General features: G+C 40.4%; 1 protein-coding gene across 5 annotated transcripts in view; it reads left to right on the top strand.

Moving 5' to 3' along the window:
• RSPO2 (R-spondin 2) overlaps positions 1 to 23,129 on the top strand; it is a 185,301-nt gene that overhangs the window by 114,112 nt on the left and 48,060 nt on the right. For 3 of the 5 annotated variants that reach the window (XM_089335585.1, XM_002710731.6, XM_089335587.1), the window contains 2 exons: positions 10,305 to 10,448; positions 11,778 to 11,966. In XM_089335585.1, the coding sequence (XP_089191711.1) occupies positions 10,305 to 10,448; positions 11,778 to 11,966 (333 nt within the window). Of the gene's footprint in view, positions 1 to 10,304; positions 10,449 to 11,777; positions 11,967 to 12,849; positions 12,876 to 23,129 lie in introns of those variants that run through there. The other 2 variants (XM_089335586.1, XM_008255829.5) reach the window with 2 other exon arrangements.

Genomic DNA, 23,129 nt, shown 5'->3' with positions numbered 1-23,129 from the left:
CATAGACTTCAACATGGGCTCTTCTGTTAAATTAGTTGTGCTAGTCTTGTGCATTATCATTGCATTTAGTTGGCAATATGAAATGCCAAGTTCTGAAACCTCTGGATCTGTCATTTGTTTCTTGAAGTTGAAATACAGTGAATCTTCTAATGAGCTATGTGTAGTGAGACTGTATTACCGACATGGCCATTGTAGCTTTTAGGTCATATTTCAACCAGTCCATACTCTAGTGGGATTCCTTTCCTAGTACCTTTTTAGAAATGCATGGTTTTGGTAACATAAAAGCTTAAAAACCTTATAAAGCATTTCAAGTTTGCAGAAGGAATGATTAATGGTAATATTTAAAGTTAGAGAAGCCTAAAACTATTCAAACAATTTTAAGAAGCCTCATATTAAGTTACACAATTGAGTAACTTCCATGAGAAAAATGGCTAAAAGTCTAATTAGGAATGCTTTTTTGGAACCACCATCCTTTCAATTTCTGTTCAAATTTTAGTATGCAATGAGCAGGGAAACTTCTAGGAGTTCCAGTTGGGTTAGACTGATGTTCTTTCACACTTGCAATTAGAAGCTGAAGAAAATGCTACTCATAGGTGTCAGTGACTGTCACATTCTGTATGAAGATGTTGGCTGGAAAAAAGCAGTTGAACAGCAACAAGTACTCAGATTACCTGGCATGCTTATCATAGAGCAGCCCTGATGAGCACTGAGAAATAGAGAAAACGGACCACCAGTGTGTCTGAGGGCTTCCACCTTGCTGAGTTTCTCTGTACCTTCAATAATTGTAACATATTGAATTACATTTTCACAGTTTGACTTAACAAAAGTTGACCTATTTCTGCTTCTAAACTCAGGTTTTTGTTTCTTGTTTATATGATTTGCCATGCTGATGTATTTAATGAAGAGATGGGGAGGGGAGTCCCTAGAACATATGCAAATACATGGAGACTGAACAACATGCTCTGGAACAAACAGTGGGTCATTAAATAAAACAGAAATAAAAAATTTACTGAAATAAATGAAATGACAGTATAGCATATCAAAACTTATGGGATACAGCAAAAACAGTACTAAGAGGAAAGTCTGTAGCAACTGGAGCCTATATCAACAAATTAGAAAGGCACCAAATAAGTATAAATACATATCAAGGATCTAATAACAGCAAAGCAAACCCAAAACGAGTAGGAGAAAATAAAATTAGAGAAGAACACAACAAAATTGAAACCAAAAAAATACAAAAGATCAGCAGAATGAAGAGCTGTTTTTTTTTTTTTTTGAAAAAATAAAATTGACACACCATAGACCCAACTAATCAAAAGAGGAAGGAGAAGACCCAAATTAATAAAATCGGAGATGAAACAAGAAATGTAACAGACACAGAAATAAAAAGAATCATGAGAAATTACTAAGAGCTGTACATCAACAAAATGGAAAACCTAGAAGAAATGAGATTCCTTGACACACATGACCTACCTAAATTGAACCAGGAAGACATAGGAAACCTAAACAGACGTATAACCAAGATGGAAATTGAGTCAGTGATAAAGACCTTCCCAACCTAAAAAAGCCCAGGACTGGATGGCTTCACTGCTGAATTCTACCAGATATTTAAAGTAGTAACTCCAATTCTTAAGTTATTCAAAACAATTGAAAGGGAGGGAATCCTCCCAAACTTTATGAAGCCAGGATCACCTTAATTCCTTAACCTGAAAAGATGCAACAGAGAAAAAGAACTACAGACCAGTTTCCCTGATGAACATAGACACAAAAATCTTCAACAAAAACCAGCCAATTGAATCAAACAACACATCAGAAAGATTGTCTACCAGGACCAAGGGGGATTTATTCCCGTTATGCAGGAATGGTTCAACATTTGCAAAGCAGTGTAATACATCACATTAACAAACTGAAAAACAATCATATGATTATCTCAATGGACCCAGAGAAAGCATTTCACAAAATACAGTACCCCTTTATGATGAAAACCTTAAGCAAATTGGGAATAGAAGTAACATTTCTCAACACAATCAAAGCAATATGACAAAGCCATGGCCAGTGTCCTATTGAATGGGGAAAAGTTGGAAGCATTCCCACTGAGATCTGGAACCAGACAAGGGTGCCACTCTAACCACTGCTTTTCAATATAGTCCTGAAAGTTATAGCCAGAGCCATTAGAAAAGAAAAAGAAATCAAAAGGATACAAACTGGGAAAGAGGAAGTCAAGTTAACCTTATTTGCAGATGACAAGATCCTATACATAGGGGATCCAAAGACTCAGAGACCATTGGAACTCATAGAGATTGGTAAAGAAGCAGGATATAAGTACATAAAAATCAACAGCCTTTGTATACACAAACAATGCCAAGGCTGAGAATGAACTTCTAAGATCAATCCAATTTACAATAGCCACCGAAAAAAATCAAGTATCTTGGAATAAATCTAACAAAAGAATGCAGATCAAAACCACAATGAGGTTTCACCTCACCTCAGTTAGAATGACTTTGATGCATAAATCAACAACAAATGCTGGTGAGGATGTGGGGGAAAAAGGTACCCAAGGTACCCTAATCCATTGTTGGTAGGAATGTAAACTGGTATAACCACTATGGAAGACAGTATGAAGATAACTCAGAAATTGGAATACAGTCCTAGCATATGACCCAGCCATCCTGCTCCTGGGAATTTACCCAAGGGAAATGAAATCAGCATATGAAAGTGTTATCTGTACCCCGATGTTTATTGCATCTCAATTCACAATAGCTAAGACATGGAATCAACCTAGATACCTGTCAGTCAATTACTGGATAAAGAAATTATGGGATATGTACACTAGGGACTACTACACAACAGTCAAAAAAATGAAATCTGGTCATTTGCAACAAGATGGGTTAATCTGGAAAATATCATACTGAGTGAAAAAAGCCAGTCCCAAAGAGACAAATACTATATGTTCTCCCTGATCTGTGATAACTAATATAGCACCTAAAAGGAAATCTGTAGAAGTGAATTTGACACATTAAGAAGCAGTGGCGCCAGCGCCGTGGCTCACTAGGCTAATCTTCCGCTTTGCGGCGCCAGCACACTGGATTCTAGTCCCGGTCTGGGCGCCGGATTCTTTCCCAGTTGCCCCTCTTCCAGGCCAGCTCTCTGCTGTGGCCAGGGAGTGCAGTGGAGGATGGCCCGAGTACTTGGCCCCTGCACCCCATGGGAGACCAGGAGAAGTACCTGGCTCCTGCCATCGGATCAGCGTGGTGCGCAGGCCGCAGCGGCCATTGGAGGGTGAACCAACGGCAAAGGAAGACCTTTCTCTCTGTCTCTCTGTCTCACTGTCCACTCTGCCTGTCCAAAAAAAAAAAAAAAAAAAAAAAAGCAATGGCTTGAATAGCCCTTGTCTTGACTGTTGGAACAGTTTTCTTTTTTTTTATTCTATTTGTTAAACTCTTATCATAGTTAATCATGTGTATAAAGTCAACTGAAAATAGATTTCAGTAAAATGTGAGTGGGAATAAAAGGGAGGAAGAAATTTGTAACTGCAAAGCTGTATAGTCTGCATACATTCCTGTGGACTTACTTATAAGAGTACAGTTAAAAACTTGCCAGGGGACCCCAAATCCCATTAAGCTGAGTGGTAAAAATGCCATATGTTACAATGATTTTATTAAATATTAGAAGTGAATATGTAGGTAGGATTAACTGTTAAAGTGATCATGTACATAGAATCAAGTTTCTGGTAGCAATAATAGAATTATAAAGGAGAAAATGTTCTAGCATGTCAAGTAGTCCACACAGCAGATTCATAGAGTGACAATCCCTGTAAGCAGCACTCTGACCTCAGTATCAGCTCTTAAGGCATCCTGGTTTAGCTGAAGAGCCTGTGAGAGCATTTCGGGCATGGAAAACCAAGACACTGTGGCAAAAAATGTTCTGCATGTAGGATCTTTGTGAGTGAGACCCCCAGGAAAGAAGTGGCCATCAAAGAAAGATGTACTTTTTTTCTGAAGGGAGGAGAGAACTTCCACTTTGGGTACATCCTTGTCTAAATACTGATGGAATTTGTGGATTCAAAAGACTTCCATAGCCTAGGCAGCTCATGTCAAAAGCCTCAGGTAGTTACTGACGTCATACATAAGAGTATTGTTAAATTAACAACAGGAGTCATTGTGCACTAACTTTCCATGCAGAACCTCTGTCCTCAATGAGTTGAATTATCAGATTTAACTGTAAAACTTGTTATCAGTTTTTTTGTGTGCATGCAAATTGTTGAAATCTATACTTAGTATAGAGTTGGTATTCTGTGTATAAAGTTAATTGAAAATGAAATGAAATTGTACAGATGGTTTTGCCATCTAAACTTAGCTGCGAAGAGAAAACAAACTGTGTGCCTGGTGCCTTGTAAGCACCAATGGGACCAAAGGAAGAGAGGGTATTTCTGTGGTCTGTGTCATCTTTGTTCATCTTTTCCCCCTTTAGATTCCTTTGCACCGGCACACCGGGTTCTAGTCCTGGTCAGGGCACTGGATTCTGTCCCAGTTGCCCCTCTTCCAGTCCAGCTCTCTGCTGTGGCCCGGGAGTGCAGTGGAGGGTGGCCCGAGTCCTTGGACCCTGCATCTGCATGGGAGACCAGGAGAAGCACCTGGCTCCTGGCTTCGGATCGGCGCAATGCGCTGGCCATGGCAGCCACTTGGGGGGTGAACCAACAGAAAAGGAAGACCTTTCTCTCTGTTTCTCTCTCACTGTCTAACTCTGCCTGTCAAAAAAAAAAAAATTGTCTTCAGGTGTTGGACTGTTGGTTTCTCCCGTATGATTTGCCGCTCTTCACAGTAACCCTGGCTTTTTTACTATTAGAGATATTTACAATGAATATGAAAGAGATCTCATAGGAAACATTCAAATAGTAAAGAAATTGAGTTTTCATGATGTTCATGCCCATTCACTTGGAAAGCATTAAAACTTTCCTGTGTTTCCTGTACTGTGTTAGGAATACAGAATCCATTGATGAGAAAAAATGAAGAAAACTTGGATGACATAACAGAATTGGATCCCTTCTCTATGTCTCTAACATATGCAGTAGAAGCATCTAATACAGACTTTGCTCTACTCTGATGCCTTGTGTGTGCCTCATGACCCTCTCTCTCCAGGACAGGGAATGTTTACTGTTTCATGTTTGCAGGGTCTGGCACAATACTGAACACATACTGGATTCCTGCAGAATGCTTGGAATGAGTTATTGAACTGGACTGCAGTGATATTTTTAAAAGGTTATATTAAAGCCTGTAGTGGGAGCGGTGGGAGGGTGGGAAAAGGGTACCAGCCTGTTCTGTTTCTTGGCCAGGGTAAGCCCCCTTGTCAGATGACAGCCCCATTGGCCTGCATTTGGACGCAGTTGAACTTGGACAGCTGTTTTACTTAAACCCACATTGGCAGTCTTCCTCTGGTGGGTTGCATTTTTGAGGAGGCACTATATAATTCAGCAGCATGAAAGTTTGCTATGGTAGGGTCTTACACTTCTGAACAAAGACTTAAAGCACACAGTTTTATGGAAAAGGCCAATGTTTAGTGAATTCTGCTATATCCCGTACCCATTGTCTTATACAGTGTAAGGTTTTCTAAGGTTTAACTACTGTGTAATTCCACTGGTGTTTTAATGGTTGCTGACTCATTTGTTGATAAGGTTATGTAGATATTTTCCTAAAGTGTATGTAAGAAACTGAAATGGTGGTGCTTTCTGGGGGTGGGTCTAATAGAGGATTTCTATATTTATATATCGATGTGTGTGTATACATACATATGTATATACAGTACCTCTGGAATTGTTACTTATAATGAGAACATTGTACTTTGATATTTAAAATTAATTATAAATTATATCATTAACTTGATTATATATGGGTTAATAGTGTTGATAATCAAATTCGAGGCAATGAGCCAGTTTTTGTTGTTGTTGTTGCTGTTGTTTGGTTTTGGTTTTTCGTTTTCTTTAGAAGTGGCTGCAGGCCTGGGGAGAAAGTGTAGGATTATGAGCCCCTACAAAGACCTTTTTCCCAAAGCAGAGTCTTTATTTCCTAGAGAAGTGGCTGAACAGGGCAGGGGGTCGTACGTAGATGGGTCTGGAGCTGGTGAGAAAAGGCTTCCAGGGACTGAAACACAGCATGAAAGGGGGCTGCTGGGGTGAGTGGTTTATGCAGTCGCTAGCTTTTCAAGGCTTTGGGTTCATAGGCATTTGTGATTAGATGAGTTCTGTCAGTGCAGACTGCTGAATGCATGAGTCACCTGCTTTGGTTCGAAGTTGGCAAAGAGCGACCAAAACCAGGAAGGCCAGCCGAGCTTCAGATGTTAGGACTTGGCACCAATCAGAACTTTCTAAAAAATATTTTATTGCATAAACAATATTTTATTTAGTTTTTTTTTCATGATTTCCATGAAGGAAAAGCACCATTGAGCATATGAAAACATATAGAATACTGGCAGGAGATGGTTAAATGGATGTGTGTTTTGAGGGTTACAGCAGGTTCAGCATTATTAAGAACAGGATATAATTTCATGCACCCAAGTCTGAACAGTTTGGGATAGGATAATAGGTCTTTGTTTATTCTTGCCTGTTAAAATCAAGAGGGTTTTATTTCATAATGTTACTGGGGTGACTTCTTAAAATAAACTTAAGTGGATCACAATGTATATTATAATAACCCTTTCTGTTACACTTCATTACATAAATATGGTATACTATAAAAGGTTCATGTTTCAGAAATACAATTTTAACATATTTAAAAATTCTACCATCCTCTCCCAAGATTAACATCTCTAAGCTACTTTATACAAATGCACATTTATAATTTTATTGTCTCATTCTCTAAATATCTTCAACTTAACCTTTTTACTTAACAATAGGTTTTTAAGATTTCTGGATCATTACTTAAAATTAACCTGCTTTTTAATGGCTGGGGTAGTCTACAATTTGAGTGGATCATATTTTCATTCTGCTTAAATTTGAGAACACATAATTGAACTTTTTTTTTTGACAGGCAGAGTGGATAGTGAGAGAGAGAGAGAGAGACAGACAGAAAGGTCTTTCTTTGCCATTGGTTCACCCTCCAATGGCCGCTGCTGCTGGCACGCTGCGGCGGGCGCACCGCGCTGATCCGAAGGCAGGAGCCAGGTGCTTCTCCTGGTCTCCCATGGGGTACACGGCCCAAAGCACTTGGACCATCTTCCACTGCCTTCCCTGGCCACAGCAGAGAGCTGGCCTGGAAGAGGGGCAACCGGGACAGAATCCGGCGCCCCGACCAGGACTAGAACCCAGTGTGCCGGCGCCGCTAGGTAGAGGATTAGCCTATTGAGCCGCGGCGCCGGCCCCACATAATTGAACTTTATTCTAGTGGGATTTATAGCCAAAGAAGTCCTGAGGGACTGTGCAGTGAATGACAAGTATTTCAGAAGTTCCACGTTCTAGGAACCAAGAATGGGGAATGAAATGAAGAAAGGGAGCTACAAGTAACAAATATCAGTGAAGGCATTTATAAAACTCCAAATCTTTATTTTCTAAACCTTTTTGGACAAAAAGCTTATTTATCCATGCAAGTGAAATTTAAAAGATAAATCATACATAAATACATACTTCATAATAGCCAATTTGTGAAGTATAGAGCCCCCTCAATAGGAATGGTTTATACCTGTTGCCCTTTAGTTCCATTTTTTTTTGTTGTTGTTGGAATGCTTATTTCTTAGAATTTTGCAACAAGAAGGGCTGCTTGCTTCAGGAAAAAAAAGAGCAAGAAAATCCAACAACTTGTGGACATAATGGTCATGTATTTTGACCATGATTCAGAGGCTGCTGACCAGCTATATCCCACTGGTTTATTAAAATACAGGTTTTGGCATTTAAGACATCTCAACCTTTTTGTGGGATAATAAACTCTACTTCTGTGCCCACCAGTTCTCTTCCCGAAATAGAGCAATGGTGTAATTGGTCTGCGGACTTTAATCCACATATTGTTGTGTTCTGATTATGAAGTTGATTTAGCTGCTTCATGGGTGTTTTTTAACACAAAATCTGTTGTTGACATGCAGAGAGTTACCATCTTCTTAAGTCTAGCAACTGTCATCATTTATAGTGTAATATACTTAATGAGTAAGTTTTAGCCTTTAAATCTACCTTCTGGTATTTTCTCGATGTTCCAAAAAATTTAATATCCAGGGATTTCACACTTTGCATTTTCTACCATATTGCAGGAAGATATGTATATTACTTTTTCCAGAATCCTTAAAGCATCAAATACCGGGCTGGAGACTTGTTGAATGAATAAATGTGGTGGCACAGTTTTCCTAGTGCTTTACATGCTGTTAATTACCGTTAGTAAAAATCTTTACAAGTGATAATACACTACAATGCACTGTTGAAAACTTGACCATCCAGTTAACCTATCCTACAACCTACTCTGCTTTCCTCTTCTTGAAATACAGTTTGGAGTGTGCTTATTTTCACCTGTGCATGCCAGTGATTTCTGGCCCAGATGTTTCTAGTATACCAGAGAAGCTGACCTAGAATTCAAGCTTATGAATTATTGCTGCCCTTTATACTTTGTTGTAATATATGTGGTTTGGTGGAAAAATACATGTTTCTAATTCACTGTTGCTTCTATCTGCAGACTACCTATTATGAGCCACTGAGTTTACAAATATTGTTAGAAATGCTCACAACAGTCTCTTAAGATCAGTGACATCCCACTTTTAGACATGAGGGTATAGCTGCTCAGAGAGGTGTATAATCACCCACAAGCATCGAGCTGGTGAGGGCAGAGATGGTGCCCAAATCCAGATCTCCTAGACCTGAAAGCACTTCTAGTGAGTGAGCTACAGAGAAGAGAATGGATTTGGGAGGAATACATTTTGGGGGGCCTTAAGGACCAACTCAGTATTAGCAAAGTGAGTCTCTTTCTTAGTGTAAGGTTCCTCATTGTTAAAATGGAGATATTGTTACCCATCTGGTTGGATTGTTGTGAAGAGATAATGGAAATGTGTGTAAAGCCTTTGATAACATCGCAGGTTCTTAACACAATGTCTTAGTCTGAATTCTGTTGCTGTGACAAAATACCCAAAGTGTAGGTACTTTATAAACAAAAGGAGTTTATTTTGCTCACAGTTTGGAGGCTGAAACTCCAAGACCAGGCAGCCTGATTTGTTCAGCCTCTGCTGAGAGCGTAATGGTGCAAATGTGAGAGAGATCACCCAGCAAGACAGGAAGGCAGAGAGAGAGGGTAGGGGCCAATCTTGGTCTCTTGTAATAACTGTCTCTCTGTCGAGCTAACTAGGATCCTGTGAGAACTATGTTGATTTGCTCCAAGAGCAATGATCCTGGTGACCTAATTACCTTCTCATCACTTGGCTACAGCCACACTCAGGACCAAGCCTCCAACATGGCTGAAATCTCTGGGAGACAAATCATATCTAAATCGCAGCAAAGACCTAACCTCCCACCACTTGCCTAAGTCAAATTCACCTCTGATGAAAGTAGATGCCAGCCTTGACTATTTGCCCTAGGTCATCGATCATGCATTTAAAAATATAATTCTTAACTCATTTACCATGTCCAAACAGAAGATAGTGTTTCCATTGTGTTATTTTTAAAAAAGATTTTTTTGAAAGGCAGAGTTGGAGAGGGAGAAAGAGTGAGCGCGAGAGAGCTTCCATCCACTAGTTCACTCCACAAATGGCAGCAACTACTGAGGCTGGGGGGTTCAATCCAAAGCCAAGAGACAGGAGCTGCTTCTGAGTCTCCCATGTGGGTGCAGGGGCCATCTTTCACTGCTTTCCCAGGCACATTAACAGGGAGTTGGATTGGAAGTAGAACAACCGGGACTCCAACAGGCACCCATGTGGGATTCTGGCGCCACAGGCAGAAGCTTTACAGGCTGGCCCCTCCGTTGTGTTTTTCATTGTCAATCTTTTAAAGGGTGGAACTGATTTCGGTCCTGGCAGCACTGTAATTTGTAGTGGGGGGTGTGTTTGCTTTTTGTTTTTAATCCTTTGTTGTAATCCCGTTTGGAGTTGCAAACACTTCTGAAGCATCTCATGCTGCCTAGGGCCCTGGGTTGGCATTCTGTCTTAGCTTATTGATGTGGTGAGCTGTTGGAGGAGATAGGAATGATGTAGAATGAGACACCATTGGGAAACAAATGCATTGAACTCATTTCTCTGACCACTAGAATTTCAGTTTGGCTAACTGATGAGTTTTTGAAAGTTCTATTTGCCAAACCAGTAAATTTCTTTGACTGAAATTTCCTTTTTCTCTTTAAAATTGTTTTTAGGATGCAGAATAGAAAACTGTGATTCTTGCTTTAGCAAAGACTTTTGTACCAAGTGCAAAGTAGGCTTCTATTTGCATAGAGGCCGCTGCTTTGATGAATGTCCAGATGGTTTTGCACCATTAGATGAAACCATGGAGTGCGTGGGTAAGTAGTTTTTAATGTAACTCTCATACTGCAATTTTTATTTTAACACCTGTTTCTGGAAATCATGCATGCCAGATAGATTCTTCCTAGAAATGAATTGGTTCTCTTATTATAAATGAATGTCACTCAAGTTATTTGACTACCTAAACATAGTTTGATGCCTACTGAGATCTAGAATAGTAAAATATTAATTGTGTGTGGACCCTGGTCCTGAGTTATGCTCATTATATACAGGAGCCCTTTAATGGAGAAGTTGACAGGGAAGTTTAACTGCTTATTTTCTTCCTTTTCCTCCCTTCTCCACTTCTCCAGGAGAGTGGGAGGGTGGCCTACTTTTCTACTAATGGACTTACCAAAGGGATGGAAAGCTTTTACCTATCTAGGCAAAACATGCATTTTCAACTACCTGATGATGCTCACCTACTTTTTAAACTGTTGCATTGTGCAACTCCAATACGGGGAATACTAAATACATGCTGTAATTTCTAGACACCTGTTGAAAGACGAGTGAGAATGGGGAAATGCAATACAGACTTCTCCTTCCTATTCACCAAGTGCTTCAAGATGGCACATATGTGGATTTGTAGGGGCAGAAGGCACTCAGAATTAACCTGTAAAATTTTGCCCTGATAGTGTCTTCTATTTTAGGCTTTAGCTGTTGCATCTTTTAAAGATAATACATTTCAGTGTCATTAGAACTGACCAGTAGCAGCTCTTCCAAAAAATGAAGACAATGGAAAGTAATAGTTTTTAAATTACTTATGTGGCCGGCGCCGTGGCTCAATAGGCTAATCCTCCACCTTGCGGCGCCGGCACACCGGGTTCTAGTCCCGGTTGGGGCGCCGGATTCTGTCCCGGTTGCCCCTCTTCCAGGCCAGCTCTCTGCTATGGCCAGGGAGTGCAGTGGAGGATGGCCCAGGTGCTTGGGCCCTGCACCCCGTGGGAGACCAGGAAAAGCACCTGGCTCCTGGCTCCTGCCAGGATCAGCGCGGTGCGCCGGCTGCAGCGGCGGCCATTGGAGGGTGAACCAGCGGCAAAGGAAGACCTTTCTCTCTCTGTCTCTCTCTCTCACTGTCCACTCTGCCTATCAAAAAAAAAAAAAAAAAAAAAAAATTACTTATGTGGAATTTGTTGTTGGGAGAAGTGTCTAATGGTTCAAAGAATTAAATTCCCCAAAGGCAAATGTAGGTCTTTGTAGGCTTCCAGAACTCAATCTTTGGTATGGAAAGGTGGGGGGAAGGGAGAAACAGTGCTATGTAAATCTGACAGTGTAGCAAATGGGTACCAAAGTGTCACTTGTGTTTGTATTTTTTTCTTAATCTGCATTAGAAGGATGTGAAGTTGGTCATTGGAGTGAATGGGGAACTTGTAGCAGAAATAATCGCACATGTGGATTTAAATGGGGCCTGGAAACCAGAACACGGCAAATTGTTAAAAAGCCTGCAAAGGACACAATACCCTGTCCAACCATTGCTGAATCCCGGAGATGTAAGATGGCCATGAGGCACTGTCCAGGAGGTAGGTGTGAATGACCACTAAATTCTCCCCACCCGAACTGGTTTTTTCCCAATACAAATTACTTATCCATGAAGGAAAGCTTATAACATGGGTGAGGGGTGAAATTCTATGTTATATTTACCTAGAAAGAAATGCTTGTGTTGTGAAGACTCTGAAGGGACTATTTCACTTTCATATTTCAAAATAATTTAGAAGAGAAAGTAACAGATGCGCTTACTAAAGTGAGATTTCTAAAAGTGTGTATCTTTTTTTTTTTTTTTTTTTTTTGGAATGTACCATAAAAGTGGGTTCTCGTGAAATCAGGCCTTTGCAGATGTTGCTGCAAATGATGCTGCCGAGTTTCAGTGGGGAAGAGTTTAGATGAGGAAGGTTCATGCAATCTGTAAAGTCATCTGCATGGTTACTAGTTGAAGTTGACAACTTAAAATAAACTTGCCCAAACACTGGGAGGAATAAATGTTGTCTTAATGTTACCACAATTAGTGCTCTTTGTTTTGATAATAATTTGTAGAAAACAGCTACTGGTATGTGTGTTTATTGAAGTCCTTGTAGTAATTGTGCTGATTTGCAGTAATTATTCTGTAATAACAGGATTAGGCCCATTTTAGAAATTAGGAGAAGAGGACAGAACTAAAGTGCCGGCTGCAGCAGTCGGTCTATTGACAAGCAGTTCTTAGCACTGTCACTGTGACACTTAAGGCCATGATGGCTTGTCACCATTTACTGGGTCACTAGCTGATGCCCAAGCCAGAGATGAAGCGGGGATTTTCTGGAGCATAAGAGAAAAAAACAAGACAGACGGTTGTGCTTGGAAAACTGCAACAATCAAAACTTAACCATGATCGCTGGATAATCCAGATGTTTGTTGGCTTTTATCTTTCAGTTGGTTCATAGTTTCTCAGAATCATCCCTAAAGCTCAGAGAATACATATCTGCTTAAAATGGGTTTATATCCACATTGCACTGCCTCATAGAGAATGTCTGTGACCCGTGGACAAAGACACGCTTTAAAGACTTGAAGCCTCCACTTGGCCTTTGAGAACTATTAGATCCAGGTTCAGAAGCTCCTAGTAGGGAAAGCAGCTTTTCCCCTTGAATTGGTTTTGCTTTTCTTTACTGAGTCTTTGAAATACAGTTTTTTTGGGTCTGCTTTTCACTAACAAGGATGGTTTTGTTCCCTTAAACTGGGTATTTCTCAGTCAAAATATAAGAAAATATTTTCTTACAAAACTAATAAGCCACTTCTTGGATAGCTGAGAGCATTTAACCTGCAACCTTCTGCCTAAAAACAAACCTGATGTATTCAGGTGTTGGAAATAAAGACTTCCTTTGTTGTATATTGTTTATATAACTAGCCTCTCCCTGGTTCCTCTAACAGCAGCTTGGTCCTCCCAATTGTGGTTTACATTAATAGCAAAAATTAAACTGAAAATGCTCCAGTAACAAACATGCTTATGTACAAGCGGAGCCAACACAGTCCCCTCCCTCCAAATCTATTTTAACCTAGCCTCTATCTTACTTGAGAGTTTTCTAGATGACGCCTGTGTTTTGAAGCATAATGTTCATTCTACTTGTATTTTAAATGCTACCATTAACAGTATGCTGTCTCAGTTGAATATGACTGGGCAGCATCAGCACTTTAAGTTATGCCAATCACAAATATTTATGTATTATCTGCTAATGTTTGGCAAGTCAACCAGTAATGGACCCTGGTTTGGGTTTTACCCATGTAATTCATTAGGAAGCCCAGCTATCACTTTGTTTCTACATTTTTCAGTTGAATAAGTCAATTTTACATAAGCTTTACCTTAAGTATATTTTCAAAGTTACAATTTCTGTTATGTTTTATTAAAGTAAATAGGATTAATTATTGGTTAACGGTAAATCACTCTGCAGTAAAACAAGTTCTATTTGGGAATGTAGGAAATGAAACTAGAAAATTAATTTTGGAGTTGGAGCACCAGTTGATAAAAGTGGCCTAACTGCTGGGGTAGTCTCCTACCTTGCCTCAGGTGAGAGAGAAAGAACTCCTTTCTTCAGTAGGTCATGGTGATTAATGGAAGAATGGCGAAGAAAACCACTTTATCCCAGTATACATCTTGATTTGATTTCAGTGATCTGCTTTGACAAACCATGCAAAAATGCAAGTCGTAATCAGGTTGAGAAAACAGGCATTTTTTTCAGATCTTTTCAACATATGCATGGATTTTTCTCCCGTTGGAGCCAGTCTTAACCTGATTGCACACAAATGCAGCCTTAACCTCCTTCACACTACAGCAGCGTCACATTAAAATCAGCTGCTTTCCATTACGGAAAGGCATAAGTTAGAGGTCAGTGTAATGGAATAGTCACTACGTGTGTAAGAAATTACATCGAAAACTATTAAATATGAGAAAATAAATGGCTGTAAGAACCTTTTTAAAAATAGCGTAACACCGTAGCTTATTTTTTCTTCAATTGTCACATGCTTATTCACTTAAACTATCTGGAGATACCTTAGGCAGTAGATAACTTGCACTTGAAATCAGTGTTCATTCCCAAACTTTTCTTATGCATTGGTTATCTTTTCTTTGATTTTGGTGAAACCTCCTACACTCATTCTTGAGGGACTGGTCTGGCACTTAAGATGTGGATCCCTACATCCTGTCAACTCATTAATTCTGTGACCCCTTGCCAAGTCACTTAACCTCTCTTGGCCTCCATTTCCTCTTTTGTAAATTGAGGGTATTGCAGTAGGTGATCTCTAAGGTCCAGGCTACTCCTAAAATCTGATGATTCTAGGATTCATTGACAAAAGAATCTGGCAAGTTCTGTTTTTGCACATGAAGGCATGAAGGATAAGGAAGACATTAATAAGCCTGAGTTGTTGTTGTTGTTGTTGTTGTTTTTTTTTTTTTTTTTAAATGACCAGTGAGCTGAACACTTTCTCTGTAGTTGCCCTGTGCATTTGCTAAACCTACATCTGGTCGTTTTCACCTTCTGACTTCAAGAAGGACTCTCTGGAGTCATCAAAGATTAAACAAGCTTTTTATATTTGCTTATGAACTGTGAATTACCTACCAGAGTGGCAAATTATGGAAAAGGGGCGGGGGGAGGAATAGGAAGCATAAAAGACCATAGGGAAAAGAGAAAGATGGACAGTAAGAGAAAAAAGTATCGAAGAGCAAATGCAGGAAGCAAGGAACAAAACATGAGGCATAGCCATCTCCACTCTCCGCTCTGCCTCCCTGAATATACTCATGTATAGAATTAACACCATTAGGACTGTTTTATTAATATACAACTTAAGGCTTAAAATAGAATTTTGTATCTGGACCATGTTTTACATTACATTATTTTTTAGATTTATGTATTTGCTTGAAAGTCATAGAGACTGAGAGATCTTCTATCCATGGGTACAGTCCCTGTAACAGCAAGGGCTATGCCCGTCCTAAGCTGGGAGCCAGGAGCTTCATCCAGCTCTCATACATGGGTGTAGGGGCCCAAACACTTGGACCGCCTTTCCCTGGTCTTTCCGAGACAGGCCAATAGCAGGGAGCTGGATTGGAAGTAGAGCAGTTGGAACATGAGCAGATGCCCGTGTGGCATACCAATGCTGTAAGTGGTGGCTTTACCCATAATAGTGCTGGCCCCGACATTAAGGATTTCTTTTTTAAAGATTTATTTTATTTATTTGAAAGAGTGACAGAAGTAGAGACAGAGGACTTTGATCTGTTGGTTCACTCCCCAAATGGCCACAATGGCTAGAGCTGAGCCAATCCAAAGCCAGGAGCTTCTTCAGGGGTCTTCTACATAGGTGCAGGGGGACCAAGGACTTGGGCTATTCTATGCTGCTTTTCCAGGCACATGAGCAGGGAGCTGGTTCAGAAGTGGGGCAGCCAGAACTTGAAATGGTGCCCATATGGGATGCAGGTGCCATAGTCTGGGATGTTAACCTGCTGTGCCACATCAGCGCCCCCATGCCCAGTCTTAATAGAAAAAATATAAGCTTGCTATTTTCATATAGTTAAATTACAAATGGAAGAACGAAGTCATTGCCAAGGTATGATATTGGAGGATAAAAATGTATAGGAGAAGATGTCATTTGTAGGTGTTTTTCACAGAAGTGGCCAACATCATGACCTCAACCTGGAATATCTGTTAAATCCATATGAAACATCTCAATGTTTTATCAAGACTTAGGACTACCAATTTCATTAATTTATTCCATTAGATAATGTTTGAGCAGTACTATGTACCATCATTAATCTAGCCATCGAATGGTTCAAAGAGTCCTTATTAGGGCTGGCACTGTGGCGAAGTGGGCTAAGCCTTTGCCTGCAATGCCAACATCCCATAGGAGAGCTGGTTCCAATCTCAGCTGCTTTACTTCCAGTCCAGCTCCCTGCTCATGTGCCTGGGAAAGCACAGGAAGACAGCCCAAGAACTTGGGCACCTGCACCCATGTGGGAGACCCTGTAGAAGCTCCTGGCTTCAGCGTGGCCCAGTCCCAGTTGTTCTGGCCATTTAGGGAGTGAACCAGTAGGTGGAAGATAGTCCTTCTCCCTCTCCTCCCCCTCCCTCCTTCCCTTTTCTCTGTCTCTGTCTCTCTCTGTCTCTGTCTCTGTCTCCCTCCTCCTCCCTCTCTCCCTCCCTCCCTTTCTCCTCTCTCCTTCCCTCTTTGTCCCTTCTCTCTCCCTCCTCTTCTCCACCCTTATCTTCTCTGCCTTTGAAATAAATGAATAAATCTTTTTTTAAAAAAAGAGTCCTTAGAGAATTTTTTCTAATGAGAGTCATCCATTCACTTTGTTAGAGAAATGAGAAGGCAGGGTAGTGAACTAGTAAATGGGATGGGGGTATTCTATTTTATAAATAATGCTAAGGGTAGTTGAGGAAATTATATTTGATCAGAGATTTTAATGAAGGTCAGCTTTTGAAGATCTAGGGGAAATGTTTTTAGCTACTAACTCAATGACTACTTTGTTGTTGTCATTGCAAATATTCCCGATTTCCCCACCATATCTTAGACAAAGGTAATATGCTTCAGGGAGGCTTTGACCCAAGGTGACATGTAACATTACCTCTAGGTAGAGCCAAAGATAGGACCAACATCTTTCTGCTTAGCAAGTGTGTTTTCTTGTGCCTTGTTATCGTTTTGACTAAGATCAAAGGTAAAACCATAATTGTACAACAGCAAAGTAGCCTTTTCTCCCTCTACCCAAAATATCAGTTTTAAATGCTTTTAGAAAACGTAATACCCTGCCATTACAACCCCCTTTTGACAACTTTCAGCTTGCAGTAGGTAATGAAATGTATCCCAAAGATCTTCTCATGAATGACCAAGCATTGAGCCATTGGCTTTGTGCTCCATTTCCCTGTTAAGGACTTCTTGTCCTTTAATTTTTAGTGTTGTTGGTCTTCAGTTTGTTGGTTAAAAAATGTGACTTCCAGATTTTTCTTTCAAGATTTGAAAGGGGGAGTTGCAGAGAGAGAGAAAGAGAAAGAGAGAGAAAGATAGTTCTTACTACACACGTTGATATTCACCAAAAGGCCAAGAAGCAGTGATGAATCTTACATCTGCTGGTTTGCTCCTCAAATGGAAACAATGGCCAAGGGAGGGCCTAAGCCAGGAATTCCATCTGGGTCTCCCATGGGGGTGGCAGGGACTCAATACTTGGGCAATCTTCTGCTGTTTTCCCAGGCACATTAGTAGGGAGCTGGATAGGAAGCAGAATAGCTGAGCCTTGAACCAGCACCCATATGAGATGCCAGCATCACAGGTGGCAGTTTAACTTGCTATGAAACAATGCCTGCTCAAAGATTGTTCTTTATTTTTTTTAAAAAAATTTTTTTTAGTTATTTATTTGAGAGGTAAAGTTACAGAGAGAGGGAGAGAGAGGGAGAGAGAAAGGTCTTCCTTCCATTGGTTCATTCCCCAAATGGCCTCCACGGCTGGTGCTGCACCGATTGGAAGCCAGGAGCCAGGTGCTTCTTCAGTCTCCCATGCAGGTGCAGGGGCCCAAGGACTTGGGCCATCTTCTACTGCTTTCCCAGGCCATAGCAGAGAGCTGGAACAGAAGAGGAGCAGCCGAGACTCGAAACGGCACCCACATGGGATGCCGCAGGCGGAGGATTAACCTTCTGTGCCACAGTGCCAGCCCCTGTTCTTTCTGTGCTTAGTTCATCAAAGTCAGTCTCAATCTGGGTGCCTGGTGTTGAGCCACGTCCAGGACACATCTCTGACCAGATACTCGGTGTACTCTATACCAAGAACTGGGCTGAGCTGAGCCCAAACCCCACACCTTATAGCTATGTGTCTAGCATTGTTTTCTTTGTGATAAATTTCAGCCATAAGACTTCTAAAGTAATTCAGATGACTCTTTTTATATGCTAGTATAGTTTTTTGCCACTTTTGAGTGTGACTACCTCAACTCATCGTAGTGCAGTTGGTAGTGATCATATTGCACAATTCTTTAGGCCCTAGTCACATTTTTCTCAGCACTATACTAAAATTTAAATATGAAATCTGTATATTTCAATTTGCAAATAACTCACTTTGCTTATGAAATACTACCTGATCGGCCTGCACCATGGCTCACTAGGCTAATCCTCCGCCTGTGGCGTCGGCACCCTGGGTTCTAGTCCCGGTCAGGGCGCCAGATTCTGTCCCGGTTGCCCCTCTTCCAGGCCAGCTCTCTGCTATGGCCCGGGAGTGCAGTGGAGGATGGCCCAAGTGCTTGGGCCCTGCACCCCATGGGAGACCAGGAGAAGCACCTGGCTCCTGGCTTCCGATCAGCACAGATGCTGGCCGTAGCGGCCATTTGGGGGGTAAACCAATGGAAGGAAGACCTTTCTCTCTCTCTCACTGTCTATTATTATTTTTTTTTTGACAGGCAGAGTTAAAGTTTAAAAAAAAAAGAGATACCACTTGATCATTTTCTATATTTTTTCCAAAAGTGGTTTTTAACTTGGTAAGAGACCAAACTATTACTTAGCAACTTAGAACTTCCATCTCTGCAAACATGACTATTTAAAAGATCATAGTAATTAGACCTCTCTAATTTGTTTTCTGAATACAGACTAACATGGGAGTAGGTATTGAACAATACAACTGAAAGTGGTTGTAGATTGTGATGGATTAAATGAGAGCAGGAAATAAGCACATTTTCAGTAGGATAGGGTCAAGAAAATATGCTTAAGACATATGTTCTTTATTTTTGTACATTTTGTTTACATTGGAATTCCAATTTATGTGGTCTGCTTTATACATGCCAACCTCAACAGTAGTTTGGAAGGGAAGGGATAAGAGAAAATCTAGTTTCTTTTGAAACTTCAGTTTGTCAGGAATGTTGATATTGAAAATTTTATATGAAAGGAACATCAGAAGGAGAATGTTTGTTGCCTTTCTGTTTACTATGCTAAATTCTTCATTATAGTTCTTTGAAAAATCAGTGGTTTGTGTTAGCCATTTTAAGCAGATTACACTATTTGCCAGGTACTTTGAATATATGGATGGTACTTACAATTTTTTTTAAAAAAAGCATTTGAAAGGCAGAAATAGCTCTTTTATCAGCTGGTTGGCTCCCCAAATGGCCGCAGTAGCTGGCTCTGAGCCAGGCCGAAGTTAGGAGCCTAATCTGGGTCTTCCACCTGGGTTCAGGGGTCCAAGCACTTGGGCCATTCTCTGCTGCTTTCCTAGGCACATTAGCAAGGAGCTGGAGCAACAAGAACTTGAACTTGCTGGCCCATATGGGATGCCAATGCTGCAGGCAGCGGCCTAGCCTTCTATACCACAGTGTCGGCCCTTAAGTATCATTTTTTAAGTGATTAAAAATAATCCATAAGTAACTTTAATTTAATGAAGATTATTTTTTGAGAGAGAGGTTGAGAAATTATTCTCCCATTCACTGGTTCACTCTCTAAATTCCCACAACAGCTCCTAGCTGGGCATGAATCTAGGAGATAGAAACTTAATCCAGATTTCCCATGTGGGTAGCAGGTAGCAGGAACCCATTACTTGAGCCATCACTCCTGCTTCCCAGGGTTTGCATTATCAGGAAGCTAGGGTCACAAGCTGGAGCCAGGACTCAAACCCAGATACTGATATGGCATGTGGCCTCTTGATCTGCATCTGTTAGTCCAAACACCCACCACAGTTGCTACTTCTATTTTTTAATTAAAATTTATTTATTTGAAAGAAAGATAGACACTGAGAGAGAAAGCTTCCACCTGCCAGTTGACTTTCCAAATACGTGCAACTGCTGGGGTTGGGCCAGGCCAAAACCAGGAGCCAGGAACTGAATCTGGTCCTCCCACGTGGGTGACAGGCACTCAGATACTTAAATCACTATCTGTTGTCTCTCAGGGTGTAAATTAGCAGTGTTGCAATTTGGGAGCAGAGTTAGGACTTGAACCTAAGTACTCTGATCTGAGATCCAGATACAGTGGTATCTTAATTACGAGGCCAAAAGTTGGCTTCACCAGACACTTTTTAGATGCTAATGTAAAATGTTTTGCATGAAGTTGATATTTACCAAAGATTCATCTATCTGCAAACTTTTCCCTGAGGCAAAGTACTTGACATTCCTCTTTCATAGCTCTTAAACATCTCCTCACTCTCTCCAATCATCTCACTTTTAAATATTTTATATCAAATGTATATACTTACCTTATTGCAAGCAGACAGAGAATAACTGTTAGAACCTGATTTTGTTGCTGGTAACTTGTTCTGTTTAATTTGAAAGAGAAGTTTTCCATTTACTGGTCCATGCCCCCAAATTACCGATACAGCCAGAAAAGAGCCAGGCTAAAGCCAGGAGCCAGACACTCCATTCAGGTCTCCTACATGAGTGACAAGCACCGGAGCCATCATCTGCTGCCTCCAAGGTTGCACACCAACAGGAAGCTGGATGGGCAGCAGAGAGCCTGTCCTAGAACCAGGCACTCCGGGATTAAATGTGAGCTTCCCAAGTACAGACAACCACTGAGTGAAACGCCCACTCTTCTATTTTTCAAACAATCATTGCTTTCGAATGTACTAATTCTCACCTATCAGACCTGCGGGTCTGAGGAAATGAGAAAGCAGAGGAGTGGACTCCAGGGGTGTGCATGGAAGATCATGAAAACACCAGAGAAAGGAAAATCAAGTGCAGCCCTGGGTGTAGACGCAGACACAAACAGAAGTCTGAGGCAAAGCACTCACAACATGGACGCTGGGGTGCAGATACAAGACAACTGATGTTCCCAATTTCATTTTGCACCTGTCCTTGGGCCAGCCTTGCTTACCACAGGGAACAGGGAGGGAGTGAAAGCAGCCACACCTTTGTGCCCTCCTCTGCAGTGCTCATCTGGAAGCTCTGCTAGTCCCACTGAATTGTAGTCTAGGGCAGCGTGTCCTCGTCTCTTTTATGGATACTTGTAAAAAGGATTTCTTGTATGTATTGCCACTGAAAGCCTGAAGTTCCATGTGTAACAAGGCAAGGACGGGAACATGCCAAAGGGGCTTTCTTTTATGAATTTTTCACAGCAGGAAGCTACTGTGTTTTTTAATGTGAAATACATAAAACAATGTTTACAACACTAAAATAAAAACAATTTTAATAGGATGCACATGGTGTCCATGGTAGATTCTTTTTCTTTCCTTACAAAGGAGACATTTTTTTTTCCTGCTCATAAGATAAGAAAGCCTTAAGTATAAATCCCCTGGTGGGTTTTTAGAACAACTTACTCTCCTCATCAGACACCTCTCTGAGATCTTCAAACAGTGTTGATGAAAGCGAGCAGGCGTTTGGCTCGCTCAGAGTTCCTATAATTCTTCTCCAGCTTCTGACTTGACCGAGAGCTGTACTTGGGGCTATCCCACAGGACTAGGAGGCCAGAAGAGAACATGTTAATGGAAAGAATGACAGAGTTGCGCTAAAATCCCAGCATGATTCATGTTGTCATCATACAGAAGTGTTTAAGATGATAGAATTACTTTGTGTATCAGAAGTAGCGAAAATTATTACCATTAATTTAACCTAAAAATGTAGACAGTTGAAGACAGTTGTTTCTGCCTAAAACTGATCTGTTGGTGTGAAACTTGGACCTAATATTTCTTTGTGTTGATATTATTTTCTTATACATGAGGGCATTGGACACCAGAAATAAAGCATTTGATGTTGTCTGGTTGAGAGAGACTTAAAATCGATAATGTGCCCTTATGTCCTGCCTATTACTTAAAGTACTTAGGGTTAACTTAAAAAATATAGCTACATGGCAAAACGAAATTAAAGAATGTAAAAAAAATCAGAACTAGAAAAAAGTTAGAATAAGCACTTAAGACCAATAAAAAGGTCATATATATCAATGTTGGTTGAGATAATTCAGCCAAAATATGACTGTGGGTTTTTATCAGGCAAAAGGAAAATGTAGATACAGTTCTTCATATGTATTAACTTAAAATAAATGACCTAGTTATAAACTACAATACCAATTTAATAACAGGTTTCAAAGGGAAACTCATCACATGTATGTATAGACATGTACAGATATCAGTATCCACATATATCTATATGCATATTAATTTCAGATACATGGAAGCATGCCTATGGAAGAGGTAGGACTTGGGTCACAGAATAAAGGAAACTAGAGTTCTCACAGAAAAGTGTTCTAGTTCTGTAGGGAGTCAAACAAATCATGTTTCTGCAGTATTAAACAGGACGATGAGTAGGAGTCTCAACAGTATCTTTATCACATCCATATTTTGAGAAGGCTGAGGACAGCATGCTCTTTATTGCTCAATGAATGTTGGAGGTATAATCATAGCATGATTCAACAGAGGGCATGAGTAAAAGGGATCGGGACTTCTTGACTTGTTATATTTGACTGGAATTACTAGTAGATTCTTTTAGTGAGTATTAAGTTCATTTGGATAGCTAAAGAATCTAGAAAATGTGCACATTTTCTAGACTCTTGAAAAGTTGGCTTTCATACTTGTCAATAAACATGTCTTGTAGATGGTAAGGTATTCTTAAAGAAGATCAGGAGTTACATATTTAGATGCAGAGTTACTTCTGATGATTATCTCTGCACTAGTATTTTAAATAACCTTTTGTGATTTTTGTTTCTTCTCCAAGTCTGGTCTTTGATCATCTTAATCTGTTTCAAAACTTTATTATGAGAAAATCATGGGGATTTGGAATG

Source organism: Oryctolagus cuniculus, chromosome 6, assembly GCF_051225735.1.
Source record: "Oryctolagus cuniculus isolate XC-2025 breed Fujian yellow rabbit chromosome 6, ASM5122573v1, whole genome shotgun sequence".
NCBI lineage: Eukaryota > Metazoa > Chordata > Mammalia > Lagomorpha > Leporidae > Oryctolagus > Oryctolagus cuniculus.
This window is presented reverse-complemented; position numbering and strand designations above follow the sequence as displayed.